The sequence below is a fragment of the Erithacus rubecula genome (genome assembly GCF_903797595.1).
Source record: "Erithacus rubecula genome assembly, chromosome: 8".
NCBI classification, from domain to species: domain Eukaryota; kingdom Metazoa; phylum Chordata; class Aves; order Passeriformes; family Muscicapidae; genus Erithacus; species Erithacus rubecula.
In genome coordinates, this window is record NC_136659.1 from 31,507,358 (window position 1) to 31,527,335 (window position 19,978).

Consider the following 19,978-nt stretch of genomic DNA (forward strand, 5'->3'; position numbering starts at 1 on the left):
TGTTAACATTTCTGCCTTGCCTCTTTTGCTGTGCATGTTCTGCTCTGGGCTTTCTCCAGAGACTTTTCCCTCTGACTGATTTCCTGTGGTTTCCTGCTCTACACCCTTTGCCTTCTCGTTCTTCCCTTGTCTCAAAGCTTCCAAACCACAGAGCAGCCAGGGGGGACTGTGTCAGCTAGTGAAAAACTGGATTAAACATTCATGGCTGTAGGAGTGCTTGTTAGCATATATGTATTAATTCAACATTTCCTGCTGGCTTTCAATATGTTGGGAGGTTGTGTTGCCAGTGAGGTGACTTAAAGTCCATAATGGAATATATTCCAACTAACTGCTTGAGATCAGGTAGAAATTTTGCTCTGCTTATCTGGTTTCAGAGAAAAACTTTCCTCCTTACTCTGAGGATTCTGTTGAATTCTGTCTCTGTAGCTAGGATAGCTGATACTGAAAGTTCACCTTCATGCAGGAGAGTCACACCATCATAGGTTGCTGTGGTGGACTGCTCCCTGCATTGCTCTTTGGTGCTGGGAATTCATGCAAGGGTGAGGTTTGGCTTGGCTTGTCTGGGGTTGCTGTGGCACAGGATGACTCTAGCTTAAATTTGATCCAGAATTGAGAGCTGGCACTGTCTGCCTCCAGGAGGACCCCATGAGTTTGGGAGCCCTTTGCACCATTTCTGGCAGTGTGTCTTCAGGTCCTGCAAACTGGCCATGGTGGGGAGACCTGTTCCTGTGGGTTTAGATGTCAAACACTGGGCTGTGTTTCTAGAGAAGCAAAATGTAATTCTTCTGAGTCCCAGCCATATAATTACAGCTGTAATAATAGCTATCATTTTTGATGCATCAGTGCCAAATGTAAAGGTTGTCGTTGTTTCTGTTAATGTTTTCAGAGGACTCAGTTCTGCTGCTTTTTCCCTATTTGTGCCTTATCTGTGCCTGAACAATTACCAGGAAAGTGCTGAGGACATGGTATGCAGAAAGTCCCCCCTTGCCTGTGCTGCTGATGGCTCTGAGGAGTGTGAGCTGCGCTCTGGGCTGCGATCAATGGAGCCGCGCTAATGTGCGTAGTGACCTCTGCCAGGGGAAGGGAGCTCCTGCCAGTCCTGCACTTGCAGTGGGAGTCACCTTCTGCACTCTGTCACCTGCTTGACTGCAGGAGCTCCTGCCAGTCCTGCACTTGCAGTGGGAGTCACCTTCTGCACTCTGTCACCTGCTTGACTGCAGGAGCTCCTGCCAGTCCTGCCCTTGCAGTGGGAGTCACCTTCTGCACTCTGTCACCTGCTTGACTGCAGGAGCTCCTCCTCACCTGGATTGCTGGATCAGTTGCTCTTCTGTCCACCAAGTTTTCCTTGGCCTGGTATCACTGTTTTATGGGTGACCCCTGATCCTGCTGGTCTAAATTCCTTTTGTGCTTAGTTAAGTTCAAAGTGATCCTGATAGTTTGGGGAAATCATTGGGATTTTTACTGCTGGAATTAGACACAATTTACAGCAGCCTGTGGGTGAGCAAAGGTTATTCTCTAGCATTTCCCCTCTCTGCATTTTTATAGTGCTAAGGAGTTCTGATGGATGGAGCTCTCAATAATTTAGCATCTATCAAGTTTTTGCTTACAACACCTAAATAAACACTAGTATTACATAATTTTTTTCTGAATATATAAGATATAATTCCGCTACAGTAATTTACAAACGTATAATAAACACATACTGTTGCTTAACCATCCCTTTTAATGGAATAGGTTTTGGATTGAAATTTTAAGTATGCATGAAGACAGTAAGATACCATTTGCACTGTTAGGATTTCAATAATGTATGGAATTAGCAGAGCTTTATTGTATTTCTGTGCCTGCATGCCCTCCATAGAGTGAAAGTTGTAATAAATATAAGTTCAAAGGTAAAATTTCATTGCTGTGCATGAGGGGAGAGAAAATAAATTAGAATAATGTAATCATGCTCATATATGTTATGAATTTTGAACAGCATCTATTAGAAAGTTTGTCAAAATGTGCTTAGCTTTGAAAATACAGATTAACGCTGAAGGTTTTAATATTGTTCTTCCTTATATTCCTATTCCTTGCAAATATAAGTGTAAAATATCTCCTGCCGAAAGCAATTGTCATAAAACGACACTTTCCTATTTTAATAGCTGAATAATCAGAACAAAAATATTTTCTAAGTTGCAGAGAGGTTATTGCTTTTTTCACACAAAGAAATTTAGTGGAAGCAAACCAAATTTTAGCCAGATATTCTTTGCTTTTTGTGTTTCTATTCTTATATGTGCAAAGCACGTCCAAATGTCTCCTGACAGCTTCAGCACTTCAGAGTGATTAAAAATGGGGTGAGGTGTGCTCATCTGATTCCATTTACTGATTCTGTATTTTTTCTTTAATCTGGTAGCAAGGTTAAAACAGCAGCTCTCCAACAGGAGCTTGAAAATCTGGTAGGGGATGACAGGTTGGTATCAATCTGGACCCTTTGGGGTTCATATTTTTTTTTCTTTTCTACTTTGGAGCAAATAAGGACTGGGTCAGCATGTGAGGGCAGCTGCTGGCACTGAACCCAGCAAACATCATTTGTCTGAGCTCCCACCTCAGCACATGGTCCTTCAGCCTCTCTGAGGCAGCCCCAGGCTGGTGAAATTTTGACAACAAAGGCAGTGCCTTCTCCTGGGTTTTCTTCCCTTACCTTCCTTTCTGCTGTCCTCTGTCACCTTGCTTGTCTTCTCCTTCTGTGAGCCCAGGGCACACCATGAGGGCACTGCAAAAGCATTGGCAATGACCTTTTTTTTTGACATTTTTTGATACGGTCTTCAGGTTTATCTCTGTTACTCAGTTTGGGAAAACCAAAGCAGCTAGTGGTGCACACACCCCCTTTTTTAAAAATATGTTTTAAACAGTTGGGATGCTGAATAATTGGGAAAAACATTAATGGATTTTGGTTTTGTTTTGTTTTGTTTTGTTCCTGAAAGCAACTGTCACCTTTAAATTATAGAAACTTTCTGGAGAGAGCAAATATCAGGAAACTTCTCTAAATAAACCATTTGAGGTCATGATGAGTGGTTCCTGCTTTTAAATTCTTCTGCTGGTGCCATGGTAGCTGAGATGTAAGCAGGATGAGGCTGCTGTTCCAATATGATCAGTGAGCCAGTTCCAGAGGGTGGGGCAGTTTAGAGACCAAATGCAGTTTAAATGGCACTAGAGGAATGATGCACTACTGACTGAAAATGCAGGCATTGTTATTAATGGTGTAATTAAAGTTCCACCTCATAGGCAAAGTGGAAGCATGCAGAAAATATTGTTAATATTGTGTTTCCTACATTTGATTTATCCCCATTTTAAGTACTAAATGATCTATGCAAAATACAGTGGGAATTAAACACTCTGTCTAAAATTCACAGCTTTATTATGTAAAAATGGTTCAAGCAGAGGTCAGGGTACATTAGCCAGAAGTAACTTAACCCAGCTGAAAAATGTCTGATGCACTTTACATGCACAGTTGCTGCTTGGCTAAACCTGGGTGTGCAGAGGGAAGTTCTCCTGAAGAACTGAAGGTCATGGCTTGCTGTTTGTATTGCTTTGGTCAAGAACAGATCTCAGACATTCATCTAGACCCTTGACTGATGATCATCTGTGGTACTGGGTGTATTTTCTTTATTGCAATTTTTAAAAGCTCAGTTCTGAGATTTGTGGATCAATTAGAGACAAAATTGAAAAAGATAGTAGCAATAATAAAAATAAAAAATAGCCTAGTATTTGGTCCTGCAGATTCTGAACATTTTCTGATGGATAGTGGGAGCTCTCAGAGTTGCTTTATGAGCTTAGGCCAGACTCTGCAGCTGAACTAGAACACATTTTTGTGTTAACTGCTTCTAAATGAGCTCTTAGTTTTAAGTAGTTGGCATAAATCTAATTTTAATTTACTGTTTTCATTTTCTTTTGCATTGATCCTCTTTTTATAGAGATTCAATTGCAGACTTGGAGAAAGATGTTTTTTAAAGAGTCCAGATGGTATTTCCAATTATTTATTATCATTAGCATTCACTGTATCTGAAAACAAGACTTTTGCCAACTTAGATCAACCTCATCTGCTTCACAATTGTTTACAAGTTTTCAGTGTCCTGTGTTAATGCCAACTCACTGTTGGGATGGTTCCTGGTGCTACAAGAGAAAAAGGGTCTGCTGTTCCCAGTACATTGCAAATTGCATGTTTACTTTGGGAATATCTCTTGGATAACAATCAGTGATGGGTTTCTCATCCTTATGAGGAAATGAACAAGGCATGTCATTATTAAGAGCAGCATAATCTGAAAAAAAATCACAGTAGTCAGAAGTTACAAAAGCTTTACAGTTTTCCATGTCTGAACACAAACATTTTCTTTTTGGGTTCAGTGGCTGTGTGAGAGTTAGTTTGCCCTGTGTAATAAGCCCCTTATAATTTTTTTTTTTCAAGTTTTGAGATAGATGACACCTTAAGTTTTCAAAATAAAATGTTTGGAATTTCACAGATGTGATGCATTAGGTATAAAATGCCACCTTCTTTCTTCTGAACAAAAAGTGCCTGAATTTTCCCAGTAAAATAATTCTGCTCTTGTGCAAAGATATAAGATGAAATGGATTCTGTACACTTTTGGAATGAACAAGTCCACTAATACTTTTTTTCCTCAAAGTTTTGAAAATATATGTATATTTTATAACATTGTAATACATTGGAATTATTTGTGTAATTGGTTCCTACAATATTTTGTGTTGTTTAGCATTTGGAACAAAGCAGTACAGAGAAGGAAATAGAGGGACACCTGTTTCAATTATACCATAGCAGCAATTTCAACAATAAATCTTAATTGCAATCAGTCTTGATCAACCCACCTGTGTAGAGTCCCTCAATTACAAGGAGAAGGGATAATGGAGAGAAAAAAGGGAAAAAAATTGGAAAGAAATAGAGGGAAAAAGAAGTCCTGCAGAACACTAATATGGATTATGTTACGTTCTTGTACTTTGAGTTTTCAGATTGCTGTGCTATGTTAATTATTAGGAACAGCAGCCTGAATTTCCCTGCTTTTCTCTGGGGATACAGTGAACCCATGTTTACTCTCAGCTGCCACTTGAGTAATTTCCCTTCCATTTGGGAGGGGTTGTGCAAACAGCCATGAGGTAGAACTAATTCTGCTTCTGTGCCCGAGCTCAGCAGGTGAAGGTGCAGCAAATTCCTTGAAGTGACAACTTGTCTTTGTTGTGTGGGGTAGGGGAAGAGCAGAGCTGCTGTGTCCATGGGTAGCCTTGTGCAGGTGTGCTGGTTGGTTTAACCTTGAGTGTGGAGATGCTGCTCTGAGCTGGTCTGGGACCTCCTCTGCAGGCCTGGCAGCTGCTCACTGACATGCCTCTCTTGTGCTGAGCCTTTGGGCAGCTTCCTTGGTGTCACAAAGGAGTTTGCTTAAGTTTTCATAAAGAGAGGAAAAACTGTGGATAAACAGTCCAAATTGCAGTACAGGATGTATAGGGAAGAAAAACAGGTACTGTTTTTTTGTATACTCATCATCATCTTTTTCTTGTAACCTCTGTAATGATCACTTGGACATAGCTAAGGGACAGGATTGTAGCCAATTATGTAGAGATTTGGGTGAGACTCTGATTTTATGGAGATTTTGTAACTTATTTTCAGACATACATTGCTTTTCCATATTCATTATCATTGCATCTGTTCCGTTTTTGTACTTTTTGTCTTTATTTTTTCCTTGTATTCTGCACTGTTATCCCCTTTTTCTTCATTGTGCATTATGTAACTAAAAATGTTTTTGTAGTGGTATTTGACCTAGTCTTTTGACTCAAAACCTTAAGGATTGTCTCTTCTCTTTTGTTTTTCCTCCCCCCTAAAGAATGTCCTGGTTTATTTGTGTTTCCTCTTGTCTGCCGTGAGTCCTTGTTCTATTTCACAACTTCACCTTCTCTCACGCTCTTGACCTCCCTTCCTCTTCATCTCTTTTGCATCCCCCTCCCCTCCCTGGAGCTCTGATAATAGTGATGGACCAGTGCAATTAAATTTATTCCATACACCACTGCTTTCCCTGACAAACTGACACCTCTCTTCTCGGATGTTCTTACCTGTTGACTGGCATTAAGCAAAGTCAGCCAGGAGCCAGGATTGCAGTGGAGTGTGACATTCATCTGTGGAGATGAGCACTGAGCACAGCAAGCCCTGCTGCTTTTTTCTCTAGAGCTGGTTGTGCATCGTGGGAAAAAAAATAAATCTGCGATGTTGTGATGAGATGAAGACATTCAGGAGGGTTATAAGAAATTTCTCCTATTGTAATTTGATTGTTATTGCATTTAAATGTAACATTTCCCTTAGCTGATGAGATGCCCAGGCCAGCATCCTGCCAGCACACAGTTTCTCTGCATGCAGTTGCTCTCAGCAAACTGGCATGCAGTCAATAGGAATCCCTCTGAATTTACTGCTGCCTGTTGACATCTTACTCTGTTACAGGCAAGTATTTAATCAAAGTTTATTGTCATTCTTTTCTGAGATTTAAGTGGGACGTAAAATTTTACGATACATGTAGTATTTTAGATGACAGCTTCATTATTTCCACTGAATAATTTGAAATGCTACAAGGAGAAATATTGATGGCAAACTGGTAATTGTCATTAAATATGCAGCATTTTTGCAGCAGTCACTTGTGCAAAAAATAAATTTCTGAACTTCTAAGTAGCAGTGCAGAACGGTCTGAAATGCAATTCCTTTGTCTTGGGCCTTTCCCATCATGGAGGTCACTTGAGACTCCAAACATGTTCAAACATGAAAACTTCAAAGTGACTTTGCAGATTCTCTTTCTTAAAAGTGAGCATGGTATTGTATTATTGAATGTCAAAAGGAGAACACTTGGTTTGTTATTGAGTTGATCTTTTGGTTACTGCAGCCTGATGGGATTTTTATTTTTGCTGCCTTGGTTGTCTCCTGTTCAGTGGACACTTTTCCTGAGCCAGGAGGGATGTCTTTGGCAGGAGTAATTAAAAACTGTGTCATGGGAGATGGGCACAACAGGTCACTGGGAAGAATGAGACACTGCACCAGAGCTGCAAGGCAGGGTGTAAAACAGACAGGTGCAGTTTATGATTGGACTGATTCCAAACAAAACATTCTTGTTGGTTCAGTGGCTCACCATGGAGTGCATTACTCAGGACTGTAGGAGAGGCTTCTCCTTCTGCAATGCAAAAGACAATGAAAAAAAAAATTAATTTTCTGGAAAAAAGCCAAGCTCTTCAGTTCAAGGAGGAGTTTAGGTCATTCCTTATTTTGTTTCCCTTGTTGGGTAGAATTTAGTTTGCTTTTAGATGAATGAAAAATTCCACTCAGAATGGTGCGTCTCTGTTACCTTGTTAAAGAATTCAAGTGAGGGAGAGTACATTAGGTAATGAACAAGTTTGTTAGCAAATATATTTACAAAAATGCCATGCTTATCTTCTCTTTTGTAATTATTACACCCTGACATGAAAGAAAATGGATTAAATAGTTTCTATAAAATGCTATCTGTTTGGTATATCTTGAGTATTTAGCTTTATAATCACTAGACTATTCAAGAACAAGGCAATCAGTTTAAAAAAAGTGCCATTAGAATTGGTCAGGATGCTTTCAATAAAGCATTTTGAATAGAAAACTGTAACATTCTTCTTAACTACAGCTTCTTTTAGGAAAGCAAGCATTCAGTGAGGCTGAGAACAATCAGTGCTTTAGGCATGAATGCAGAGCATGTGAGAGGGATCAGCTGGGCTCTGGGGATGCTGAGGGTGCTGCTTCAGTTCTTGTGCCTCAGGCAGATCAGCAGCTGCATGTGTGGGCTGTGCTCTCAGGGGATGGAGTCTGGCTGTGCTCTGACCAGCACCCACTGCTGCTTTTCCATGGGACCCCTCAGCCTGGAGAGATGCCTGGGGCTTTTGTGATCCAGGTGCAGGACCTGGCTTTGGCCTTGTTGAACCTCACAGAGCTCCTGCCCTCCAGCAGATCCACACTCCTGCCCAGTTTGATGATGTCTGTGAACTTGCTGAGAGTGCCCTCAATCCCCTGTCCAGATCATCAATAAAGATGTTGGAAAGTTAAAGTGTGCACTGGGAAGCACCACTGGTGACAGCTCCAGCTGGATGTAACTCCAGTCACCACCACTCCCCGGGACTGGATGTCAGACAGGTTTTTACCCAGCAAACTGCACCAGTCCAAGCCATGAGCAGCCAGTTTCTCCAGGAGAATGCTGTGGGAAGTGGTGTCAAAGGCTTTGATAAAGTCCAGATAGAGTCACACACTAAGTGGATCACCTTGCCAGAGAAGGAGATCAGGTTAATTAAGCAGGACCTGCTTTTCCTAAATGCATGGTGGCCAGGAATGATCCCGTTGTGCTGTCCATGCCATGTGATAGCTCAAGCTGCTGGCCTGAAGTTCCCTTAATCCTTCTTCCAGCCCTTCTTGTGGCTGGGTGTCACATTTGCCAACCTCCAGTCACCAGTCACCTCTGGGACTTTCCTGGATAGCCAGGGCTTCTGGTAAAAGATAGAGAGTGGCATGGTGAGTTGCTCCCTCAGTACATTTGGGTGGATCCTCCATCTGGCCCCATACAACCTGCTTGTGCATGTACAGATTATGGAAAAATCTAGAAAGATTATTTAGCTTTATGTGAGATAAGAATTATACCTTCAAGGTACTGAGTGGACAGTTTGGAAGCTCTTGAGAATTTAATATTCCCTTTAAATCTGTGACAATGCATAAAGCACACTTCAGCTATATCCTGTTCATGGAAAATGAAAGATTATTACATCCCTTTGTAGTATACAGTAGTTTTCTGAGAATTCTCTGCCAGGCAGCTGGTACAGAAGAAATTCCCCTTCTGCAGTAATGGAAGGCAGTAATTAAACCTGAACACAGTGAATGAAGCTATAAAGTAAATCAAAGTAAGTGTTGATTTGTACCTTTATGCACCCAGTGGTAAACTCTTTCTAACAAAGCACAAAACTTCCCTTCTCTGCCCAGGAACTGTGGATTGCAGCCTCTGTTGCTGTTGCTGTCACCTGCTCTAAATCCAATGTGGCAGGTAAATGTGGAAGGAAAAAGTTGAAAGTGTACTTGCCTACCTTCCCCATAGGGTGGTTATCCCACAATATGTGGGATGTGAGCTTATGGATGGAAAAAGCCACCCCAAAGGGGCCCCAAGTGATTTAAATCATCTTCTGAGAGGAGTGGGTTGGGTTTTTTGAAGTATGATTTAATCAGTGGAAAGGCTCTCTTTGCTTTCAATGAGTAGTTCTTCTCTGATGCTTAGATCTGTAGCACAGTCTGATTGGTGGAAAAAATTGGCCTGAATTCAGAATTTGGCAAACATGATGGCACTTTCTGGCCATAGAGTCCTGATGTGACAGGTAACCTGTGCTGTGGATGGAGGATGGGGCTCGTGCTTTCAGGGCCAGTGTCCCATCTCATCCTCTCTGGTTCTGAAGCCTGTCCCTGGCTGTCCATGTGCTTCCCTGCCAGTGATGGGAGAGGAGGAGGAGAAGTGTTTCACCCTGCTTCACCAAAGCATGTAATCTCCTGATGCTCCTGTGCCACTGACTCCTGCAATCAGCCTGCCCAGGCTGCCCTGCTGTTACCTGCTGCTGTACAGACAGGCTGTCAGAACGTTAGCAGGGATTTCGATGCTTAAGTGACTTGGGAAGACAGCTGGAATAAGGATTACAGGTTTATTTGCTGTTTTCACATTGTTTTTTTTTCTGAAGGTAGTTCTCAGCATTAGGTGAGCATCCAAAGCAGCAGTGGTGATAACAGGGGCTGGTCAAAGTGGATTCAGCTTGGTTTTCTATCAGCACCGATAGATGGGGGCTCTGTGTAGGGGGTGATGCAAAGGCTGGGTACAGTGAGCCTTTCCAGGTGAGCACAAAGGAAAGGGAGTATAAAACCAAAGTGTTTTTAACCATACCTTGCAGTCTGATTGCCTGCTGGATCTACTGCTCCTTCTCATAATACGCTTGAAAAGTTTTATCTGTGCCTCGAGGGCGATGAGCCTGTCGTCATTTAGGGATGCAACTGCAGATAATAGCACTGTGCTGTTGACAGCTTTATGTGCTCACAGCCTGCCTCTCTTATTTACTCACTTGTAGATGTGGGCTCTTGGAAAAGCAGCACAGTTTTTTACCCTCCCAGTTATAATTGCTTCCTGGGCTGCCTTGTTATAGAGCCTGTTCCTGGAGCATGAGGTGAAAGAGGCACTTTCTGCCATTATAATTTCTTTTTTTTTTTTTTCTTACATATAATTAAGCCTGGATAGTCATTATGTTGTCTTTTTTTTTTCCTAGGTACATAATTAAAGAAACCTTGAAGGAGAGGTTTGTAACTATTATAAGGGCAAAAGAGGTAACATGTGGAGGGAATCTTTTGTTTATAAACAGTTGAGCTTCTAGAAACTTCAGATATGTAGCTGAAGTTTCCTAAGGATCCAGAAATAATAAATAATAGAACAGCGTAGCAAAGTCAGTTATGACTGTTCATTGCTTAAAATACATTTGTAAGACATTGGGTGTAAATCAGTACTTAAAGAGTTATATTTTATTTTTTTTTTAATTATGATGTCCTTGTAAATTAAATGTAATTGCTCAAATTTCTTATTTAAAAAATAGTTTATTTTATTTTCCTTTCTAAAAACAATAGTTCCCTGTGTTGTATTCCACATGACATCCCTCATGTGCTCTTTTGCTGCTCATTCTGGCAGTAGTTCTTTTGGCTGGTAGGTTTTTCCCCACTGTCCTTCTTGTTGAAAGGACTTTTAGAAAGATGCTTCTCATCAGGAGGTCTGCTTTGGTCCAGGTGCCTTGGCTCAGAAAGTATTTATCTCTTGGGTGGTGGTGGCCCAATAGATTCATAATTTTAGATCTCCCTAGCTTTTGGGTGAGGCAAGAGTCAGAAATAAGAATGGCTCATTCTGGTGAGGCTGAAGGGGAAGGATCAAAACATCTGCCAGATACTTTTCTGGCCTACAGGAAAAAGAAATTTAACTTCTCTGGGGACCTGCACAGTTTGTACTGTGCAAAGTAAGTTCTATAGAGATTGCTGGAAAATATGAGGCAATTACCATGAGTTCTGTTGATATATTACTGCTTTCTATTGATGAAATTATCATTCCTTTTGCTTACCTGCTTCAGAGAGTGGACTGCAGCCAAGATGTCACACACTGAGTTTGAGTCATGTTTTTTTGTTCTTTACTTTCCTGAATAAATTTTTAAGATAGTTGTTCAAGTACTACACTTTGCAGCCTGCAGCCTCACCACATGCTGTTCTGCACATATTCCTCCACGGGCAGGTGGATATTTGACATGGAGTCAGTTTGGTGCAGGCTGTGGGTATTGAACCAAGCTGTGCCTCCCTCCACATCTGTCTTGTTTCATTTGCTCCAGGTGAAGAAGTAGCACATCACCTCTGCTCAGAGCTTCCCCATCCCGAGGTGGTGGCCTGTGAAGTCCCTTGTGCCAGGGACTGCGTGGTCAGCGAGTGGTCCCCATGGTCACCCTGCTCCCACTCCTGCTCCAGCAGGAACGCCGAGGGCACCCAGAGCAGGAGCAGGTCCATCCTGGCCCTTCCAGCCGAGGGTGAGTGCTCAGCATTGCTGGATGATTGTTCCTTTCATGCTTTGACTTCCTTTCCTGAGCCAAACTGTGTTTAGATCAGAGCTAACCCCAGATCCTTGGGAATCAGGGGTCATACTGAATTTTGTCTCTGCCCAGAGACTAAGAGATCTTGATGGGCTGGAGTTCATGTGTCACTTGGAGAAGTTCTGTCACAGTTCAAAACTATTTACTTCAGCCTCTGAACTGTTATCTGGGTGTGAATTTGGTTCTGGAGAGCTGCATCCTCTACCAGTAAAATTACTGCATGACAGTGTCTTCATATGGGAACATATCAGTTATGATTTAAAACCAGTGAGCTGTGAAAAATGAGGAAATGGAAAAGGACTTGCTTATTTTTTTTTAATTTTAATATCAGACCTGGAATGTGTTGACCTGCTTGTTGTAGTAAGTAAATAGATCTTGATAAATACATGTCATTTCTTCTGGATCTTCATGGACACATTATGTATCTGCTTTTTTACATGTTAACATCAGTGATACAGCTATTTAAACAAACTATTTTGTAATGGAAGTGTAGTCTTCTAATACAGTTACACATATGATAATTAATTTATGTATTGGTTTATCAGACAGGATTTGAAAGGTCTTGGATCAAGTGCATAAAAATTCATAATACGTGAAGAGGTCCAACAGATTAAAGCCTTGTTGACACAAAATACCAGCTAGTGCCAAAAGTGGGTGCAGTTAATGCAGCAGCAAAACACTTTTAGATGCAAATCTAGTCCAGGACAAGTTCTGTTAAGTGCTATTTTCTAAATTATCATTAAAGCCACCCACTGTTTCTGGGCTAATGTAAGGACTTGATCTTGCAAACCCTTACTCATGTGAAAGGTCTGTATTCACATAAACATCCTCATAAGCACTTGTGAAGAGAATTGGAACCCTTCAGGATGAAAATAATTGTTGATTGAATGATAATAACAACTGCTAAAAAAGTCTATGAGCTAGAGAATAATTAAAGTGAAAATACAGTTGGTCTCCTATTTTCCATGGAAGTAATGAATCCAAATAACAGCTCAAACATGGAATTACAAGAGTGACATTGAGAAGGAGTGAATTCTGGAAGTACAGAACCACAATCATCTCAGCCTGAAAGGCACTAACCTAAAAATGGTATACTCTGAACTGAATACTTAAAGTTTCTCAGGAAGGAATAATTAACTATTAAAATCAAACTTCCTGACTTTTTCTGTGCATCTTTAGCAATGGTTTAACAATTTGCTTTGCAGCCACACATCTGTGTGCAGATAGTGATTGGAATTTGGGAGAGTGGAAGTGGAGTTAATACCATTATCACTCCAATATTAAATTACCTGCTTTCTCTACCTGTTTCATACCCAGCTCACAGCTGAGCACCTGACTTCTACAAAGCTCTGGTACCTTGGCAAGGGCCATTTTTTTGGCCTCTGTCAATGGAAGAAGTGTCATCTGTGGCTCTGCTGTTGGAGGACTTATGGAAGTTTTGGATCATTTTCTCCAAGCTCTTTACCTGCTCCTAGAATATGATAATCAGAAAGCTGGGGGACTTGATTTAAAACAGGTTTTAAAAGATAATTCTTTATGCAGCAAATGTCTGGAACTTGGTGCAAGAGGAGATCATGGAGCAGACACTGCCAGCAGGTGTAAAATTAATTATAGGAACTGCTAAGCATCATAAAAAAATTTGTAAATGGCCACTTGACTGGCCAGGCAGGCTTTCTTTGTACAAAAGTTGTCAATGATATGCAGAAAGTGGCCAGGCCCTTGTGCTTTTTATAGAAACAGCATCTCCTGCTTGCAGTGTTGGAGACAAGTTTGGGTGAGTCATTTCTGACTATGTTGAGTTAAATCTGCCCTGTTTAGGAGAGCTTTGTTAATATATTGGAACTAAGATAATATTGAAAAAAAGCCACCCTAATTTTTCCCTGGGAAGTTCAAAATTTGAGTTGGATGCATTCTTTACTTTTGTGTTTTTTCTTACAAATGGATCAGGCATTTTGCCATTTGCTTGTTGCAATTATTTTTTTTTAAGACATACAAGAAAAATAACTGGTTTGCATTTTTTTCCTGCCAAGTCAAAGTCTTCAGGAAATAAGCTACCTGGAGCATTTTCAGCATTTTCAGCTCCATCATCATACTGAACACTGTGTGGAGCAGTCCATTTTCATGAAAAGATGAATGGTAATGTGGCATGATTATCCAGTGGGTTAGGCAGTTTATCTCTTTCTTTTCTCACTGCTATTCATTGTGGCCATTTGGGGCCTTACCTTTTCTCAGGAGGATCAGACCTGCAAGGCAGTGAGCATCCCTTTGACATCCCTTCATCTCCTGTTGATTTTAGTAGGATGTAAATGTGCTCTGAACCTTGTGGTATCTGTCCCCAACACTTCAGTTCTTTCAAAACCTGCAGCACTTTGGCTATATCCCAAGTTATCTGGGTTGTCCCTACTGGAAGAGAATGGTTTTAATTTTAGTAATTTTTCCTTCTCTCTTCCTACAATGACAATGCTTACTGTTAAATTTCAGTGCATTGCTCCATAACTTTTGAGCTACAATCATCTTCTTTTATGGATAAATTCAGGCTGCTGGCTGGAGTGCTGCAGCTTCTGGGCAGGCTCTTCAAACTCCTGTTCTTTGGGACTTTGGCACCAGCTGCTGACAAAGTGCAGCAGTTTAGCAAAATCTTTGGACAGGAGTTTGAAAGATGGTGGTTTAGAGAAGTGAAGGCTTCATACTCAAAACGTGTTTTTCAATTTTCCCCCTCCTTGAGTGTTGTTTGATGCATCCTGCTGTCATTAAGTTCAGCTTCCTCTACTGCTCAGATCTTTAGGGCAACACATGAGTAGAGTCCAAACATGAGAGAGAGATGTTCCTTCTTGGGAGATTAGCAAGGAGAATGAACATAAAAATAATGCTTAATTTGTCTTTAAACCTGATTGCATGTTTACTGAGTGATACTGGCATTTAAATGGAATTAACTTGACTGTGTGTAGGAGTTATTGATAAAGTAACTCGGAAATATACTTTGCCCATTTCTGTTTCCATTATGCATTGGAATACAATTTTATGCAAGGCTAGTTTAATGAGGAAACAATATTTTAGAAGGTTGTTATTACAGCCATAAAGGTCAACAGCTTTATTTAAGCTTTATTTATTTATTTATTTTTACAGGAGGTGGGAAAGAGGAGGTATTGTGCAAACCTAACTTTTTTATAAGAAAATAATTCTGTGTCTTCCTTTTGCCCCATGCCATGAGATGAGGACATGGTGTTCTCTTGCCCCCTTCCAGGTGGGAAAGCCTGTCCCCCTGAGCAAGCCCTGCAGGAGCAGCGTGCCTGCAATGAGCACCCCTGTGTGCATTTCTTCTGGGAAGTGTCTCCCTGGAGCTCCTGCTCCCAGGATGTGCTGGGCACTGCCCTCAACACCACCCTCAGCTGGAGTGGGGATGCCACCTGTGGGGTGGGCATTCAGACAAGGAAAGTCTTCTGCAGAAGGAGCAGCTCTGGCCAGGTCACTCCCAAAAGGTATTTAAAGAAAGCTTGTTACTGTTTATTTATAAAATACATCTGTATAAAGGCGTTTTCAGCAAGTGTATGGATATGGACTCTGCAGCATTGAAATAATTTCATTTCAGGACTAACTCTACAGATACTACTCCATCACTGTTGTGACAGGTAAAGAAACCAAATATGCAGCCCATTTTAACTTTCTATGTAAATCCAGGCAAAAGGCATGTTTTCTGTGGTGGAGATTTTTTGTTTTAGCTGCTCTGCTACTTTAATTTACAGTTTTCTGTGAATATTTTCCCTGAAGGACAGGTGTGAGGAAAATATAAAATACATTTGAATATAGTGTTCAGCAGCAGCTTATTAGCAGTGCTCTAATAAAATAGAAAAAGTAAATAGATTTTGCATTATATTTACACTCGAATAAGGCAGTACCATATGTGTGATCTATATTGTTCACTTGGTTTATAAACTTTTGTAATGTGATGGCAACACAACAAAATTACGTATTCTGCAGTAGAAATATCCCAGATTTAGCTTTGCTTTACTAAATGAGGAAAATAAGTGGCACAGATGTTTTCCTTAATATCAAAAAATCAAGATGTTGCTAATTATTTTCACACCATTAATGAGTCTAGAGACTTAGAATTGAGTTTCCTTTCCTGTTGTAACTCTCAAAACAATGCTGTTTGTGTAAGCAGACTGTGCTGATTTCAGTAAAGTTAATTAAAATTCTTGAGGTTAATGAGGTTAATTAAGTAAAAGGGAAGAAATCTGGTATTCTTGCATGTCTCAAATGCATTGATATGCTTGAACTTTACCTAATTAAGCACATTGTTTATAGAGCCTTGTAATGCTAAAATAGTTGTTTGCCCCCTCCACGTTTGAGGTGGTGTAAGAGGAAATGGAGCTGAAGGGGGTGAGTAAACACTTAAGTAGCTGAATCATGGTTTTAACTTTTTTTTCTCATATAGATTAGTGGCATATTTCTCCTTCAAATGGGATCATTTTGGGTTGCATGAATTACTAAGTATTGAGTGATCTTTTAAATAGAAATTAATAAGGAGTAAGAAAGAGTGATTCTCTTCCTGTTCACCCACATGATATCCAAAATCTGACTGATCCCATAAAATTTCGCTTTTCTGCTCTTCAAGTCCTCATATATTAACTGTGTCTGAAACTTTTATTAGAAAATGTATGACATGTTTTCCATGTAGGAGTTAAAAATGAGTGAAGAAAATCACAGAGCTCTTCGTACTGTATCACACTTTTATGAAATAAAATATGAAACTATTTTTGTGTTCCTTGGAGGTTGAAAGTTGAGGAATATGTCATCAGCCCTTACAGACAGGTGGTTTGAAGGCTGTTGCATGTTGTGCTAAACCAGGACTATTTTATAAACATAACTACTCACTTTTTTTGATAATAAATTTATCTGTTTTACTCCCATGAGCTTTGTGGTTTTGATGTCACAGACAGAGCTACATTTAGCCTGCAGTCGTCAAGCCAAGCTCCCCATTTTAAATTTTATTATTTTTTTTTTTTAATCCTTGAAATGGACTAAATTCAGCTGGGTTGCATGAGTGAAAAGAAAAATAAGGCTTGCTCTGGCCAGGAGTGGTGTCTTTGTTATGGCAGTGTGCTCCCATCCCTGTGCAAGCCTTAGGAATAAAATGTTTCTGCATAGTTTGGAGTTTGACTGTGTTTGGGTCCGCAGGTGTCCCGAGTCCATCCGGCCGGAGGCGGTGCGGCCGTGTCTCCTGCCCTGCAGGAAGGACTGTGTTGTGACACTGTTCAGTGAGTGGACACCCTGTCCCACAGCCTGCCAGCCTGGTAAGCCTTTAAGGAGTCAGAATTTGGGAGAAAAATTAGAGCATTGACCTAGAAATGTATGGCAGATAAAGCTCACACCGGACTAATAGTTTTTAGAGCATTCATCCTGCATGAGTTTTGGACATGAGGACTTTGGAGCTTGACTTTTGAGCTGATGTTCTTAGGTGGGTGGGAGCCTTGTGAACAGCTCTGGAGATGTGAATTCTCTTTGCCTGGAGGAAATTCCTTCTGGGTTTGTGCCTTCAGTCAGAACTCCAAGGCACCTGTGCTGTATGGCTGCACATAGAATTGCTTCCATATGAAATGTGATTTTCTTGATCAGCCTGGCTGATCAACAACGGGGTTGTGCAAGTGTCTCCTGTTCTTTGGGGTTCTTCAAGGGCCAAACATCTCTTTGATCTCGTTGGTTAACTTTGAGACACAACTAGTGTACAACAAAGTTTTTTTATAATCATCTAGTGTTGGGTTTTCTGACAAATTTGTGTGTTTCATTAATTGTTCAGATGAAAGTCTGTTCAGTTATCACAATATTTCATAATTGTTGGTAGTTTCCTTGCCCTTCAAAGATTCTCAGTGAATGCTTTAGCATAGTCCTTGTTAGATTTTACAGGAAAATGAGTTGCTTTCTAAAACAGTGAATCCTGTTTTAATTAGCAATTTATTTTTAGACTTTAAATGAGCTGCCTATGAAGGAGTAGAATAAATTACCTGGTAAATTACTTTGTTTATTAAATAATAGTCTACAATTAAAATGAGAAGAAATTAATTATTTAACCTCCTTGGCAGTGTTATCATTTTAATATAATTCTAAATTAAAACTTCTTAGATGAGGGAGTTTGCTTTTTGCTAAATCTGTTATTGATATGGCTGCATTGCAAATTTTTTTTTTTTTAATTTGCATGGCACAATTAAAACCTCAGCACGATAATGAAATTTCAAAGCCACTACACATACGTGAGTTGTTAAGGGTGTTGTGTTTTTTTTATAGAAAAGTTGTATTTAATGAAAGCAATATACAGATGGTGAATTACTAATCAGATCAAGCAGGAACAGGTATTGCCTGGCAGATTTAAAATTAATTGTGTACCAGCATAAGATCAGAACTTAGACAAACATGGTATCACTAAATCAGCTTTACACAGAACTTCACCAGTTGAGCTGTTTGCAGTTTATCTGAGGAAATACATCCGAGTTTACCATCTCATAATAAAAAAACTGACATTTTCCCTACATTGAAATGTCATCAGACAACCGTCTGTCTTGTGGCAGGAGATTATCTCCTGCCTCAGAGGTGCAGACAGCACTGAACTTAGGGCAGGAGCAGATGGATGGACAACATAATTCACAAAGGAAGTGCCACTGAATCCAGGCACCTGTTGGGGAGGCAGGAGCTGGAGGTTGTTGCAAGTTATTGATTCTCTGCCATTTCAGATACTTAGAGGTGGCAACTGTCTACTGCAGTCTTCTCTGATGTATCTGTTTTACCTGGGCTTTGAGGATGGATTGAAAAAAGAATCAAAGCATCAGTAGGGTGATTTCAGGATATGAAATGGTCTGAATGAGCAGCAGGTAGATTTTCCTCTGTCACCTGCTTTCATGGGGGTGAAGGTGGCTGGAGAGGTAACTGCTTTCAGCATGGATGAGGTGCTCCCTGGTCTGTCAGCGTAGATTTAAAACAGGGAGATTAAAAAAAGCAAACAACTAACAATAAATAACATGTTTCATCTTCCTTCTGAAAATAGATGGTACCTGTAAGTACCTCTTCAGGGCATTGGTTGCCCAGGAGGAAGGTTAGAAATTTCACAGTTACTTAATTCTCTAAACAAATTTGCATTAAATGTTAGATAGTAGCTGTTCTATTTTTGTCCCATGCCTTAAATCAGATTTGAAATTAGGTGGGGTAAAAGTGGATAAAATGCATGGTGTGCCACAGTAAGAAATTCCAACAACCTCTACCTTGTGTCAGACAGTCCATGATCTGCTACTTCCAAACCTCATAAACCAGAGCTGGTCAAAGCCAAAGATTTAAGAGCTCTTATCTCTACCAAGTTATTGGAGACAGTACTGATTTTGGTGACTAAAGTCTCAAAAATTCTCAAACAGCATTATCTGAGTTGCAAAATCAAGGGCAGAGAAATTAAGATGGTCTTTAGATCTTGAGGCTTGACTTTTTTTCAGGACTCCCAACAGTCATAGCAATACTGGAAATCAGATTGGCTTTAAAAGGACAGTCCTCCACACTGCTAGTACTCTGGAAAAATGAGGCTATAGCAAATTTAACTGAAATATAAAAATTATGCTCATTAACATTTGTAAGGAATGCTATAGAAAAGCCAGTGAGGAAATTCAATTTTGAAAATGGGGTTTGAGTAAGGTGCAATAAATGTTGAGGATAATTTAATTTCTTGAGGTGGAGAAAATTACTGTGGGAAGCTCATTTAGATTTGGTACTGATTAATAGGAAAGAAATGAGTAAGATTCTAATGGTGGTAGATAATTTGAATGAAAATCATCAGAAAGTGATCGAGAGTTCACAGTTCTTAAAAGGGAAGGATGGCAATATTATAAGACATTTAAAAACAAAAAGAAAACTTCAACAAACTGCAGGGATTGGTATCTACACCTCTTGGTAGCTTGTTCTTTGCAGACAGGAGTGCAGAAGACCTGGAAGCTCCAAGAAAGCCTGTCCAAAGGGCTGAAGCCCTGCTGGACTGTAATTTCTATTCTGAAATTGTGCTAATAGCAAGCCAGCAGCACTGGGCAGCAAGGGATGTGTTGATGTGCATGTAATTTGTAAGGTCAAGGTTCAAACCATGAAGAGGAACATCACACACATTTAGAGAAGCTCTTTTTTTAATCTTACTATCAGAGTTGTTCAGGACAATCCTTTCGGATTGTCATATTGTTTCACTAAGATTAGAAACAAGAAATCAAGGATGCAAACTAAGCTAGGGGATATTGGACAGTGAAAATGGCATAAATGGATTAAAAATAAGGGGAAACTGAAGGAA

General features: G+C 40.2%; 1 protein-coding gene across 6 annotated transcripts in view; it reads left to right on the forward strand.

Moving 5' to 3' along the window:
- Positions 1-19,978, forward strand: part of THSD7B (thrombospondin type 1 domain containing 7B) — a 484,878-nt gene that overhangs the window by 338,895 nt on the left and 126,005 nt on the right. For all 6 annotated transcript variants that reach the window (XR_013774988.1, XM_079311745.1, XM_079311747.1 and 3 more), the window contains 3 exons: positions 11,419-11,610; positions 14,918-15,152; positions 16,852-16,967. Coding sequence is in view for 5 of the 6 variants with exons in the window: in XM_079311745.1 (XP_079167871.1) it covers positions 11,419-11,610; positions 14,918-15,152; positions 16,852-16,967 (543 nt within the window). In the remaining variant the exon portion in view is untranslated. The remainder of the gene's footprint in view (positions 1-11,418; positions 11,611-14,917; positions 15,153-16,851; positions 16,968-19,978) is intronic.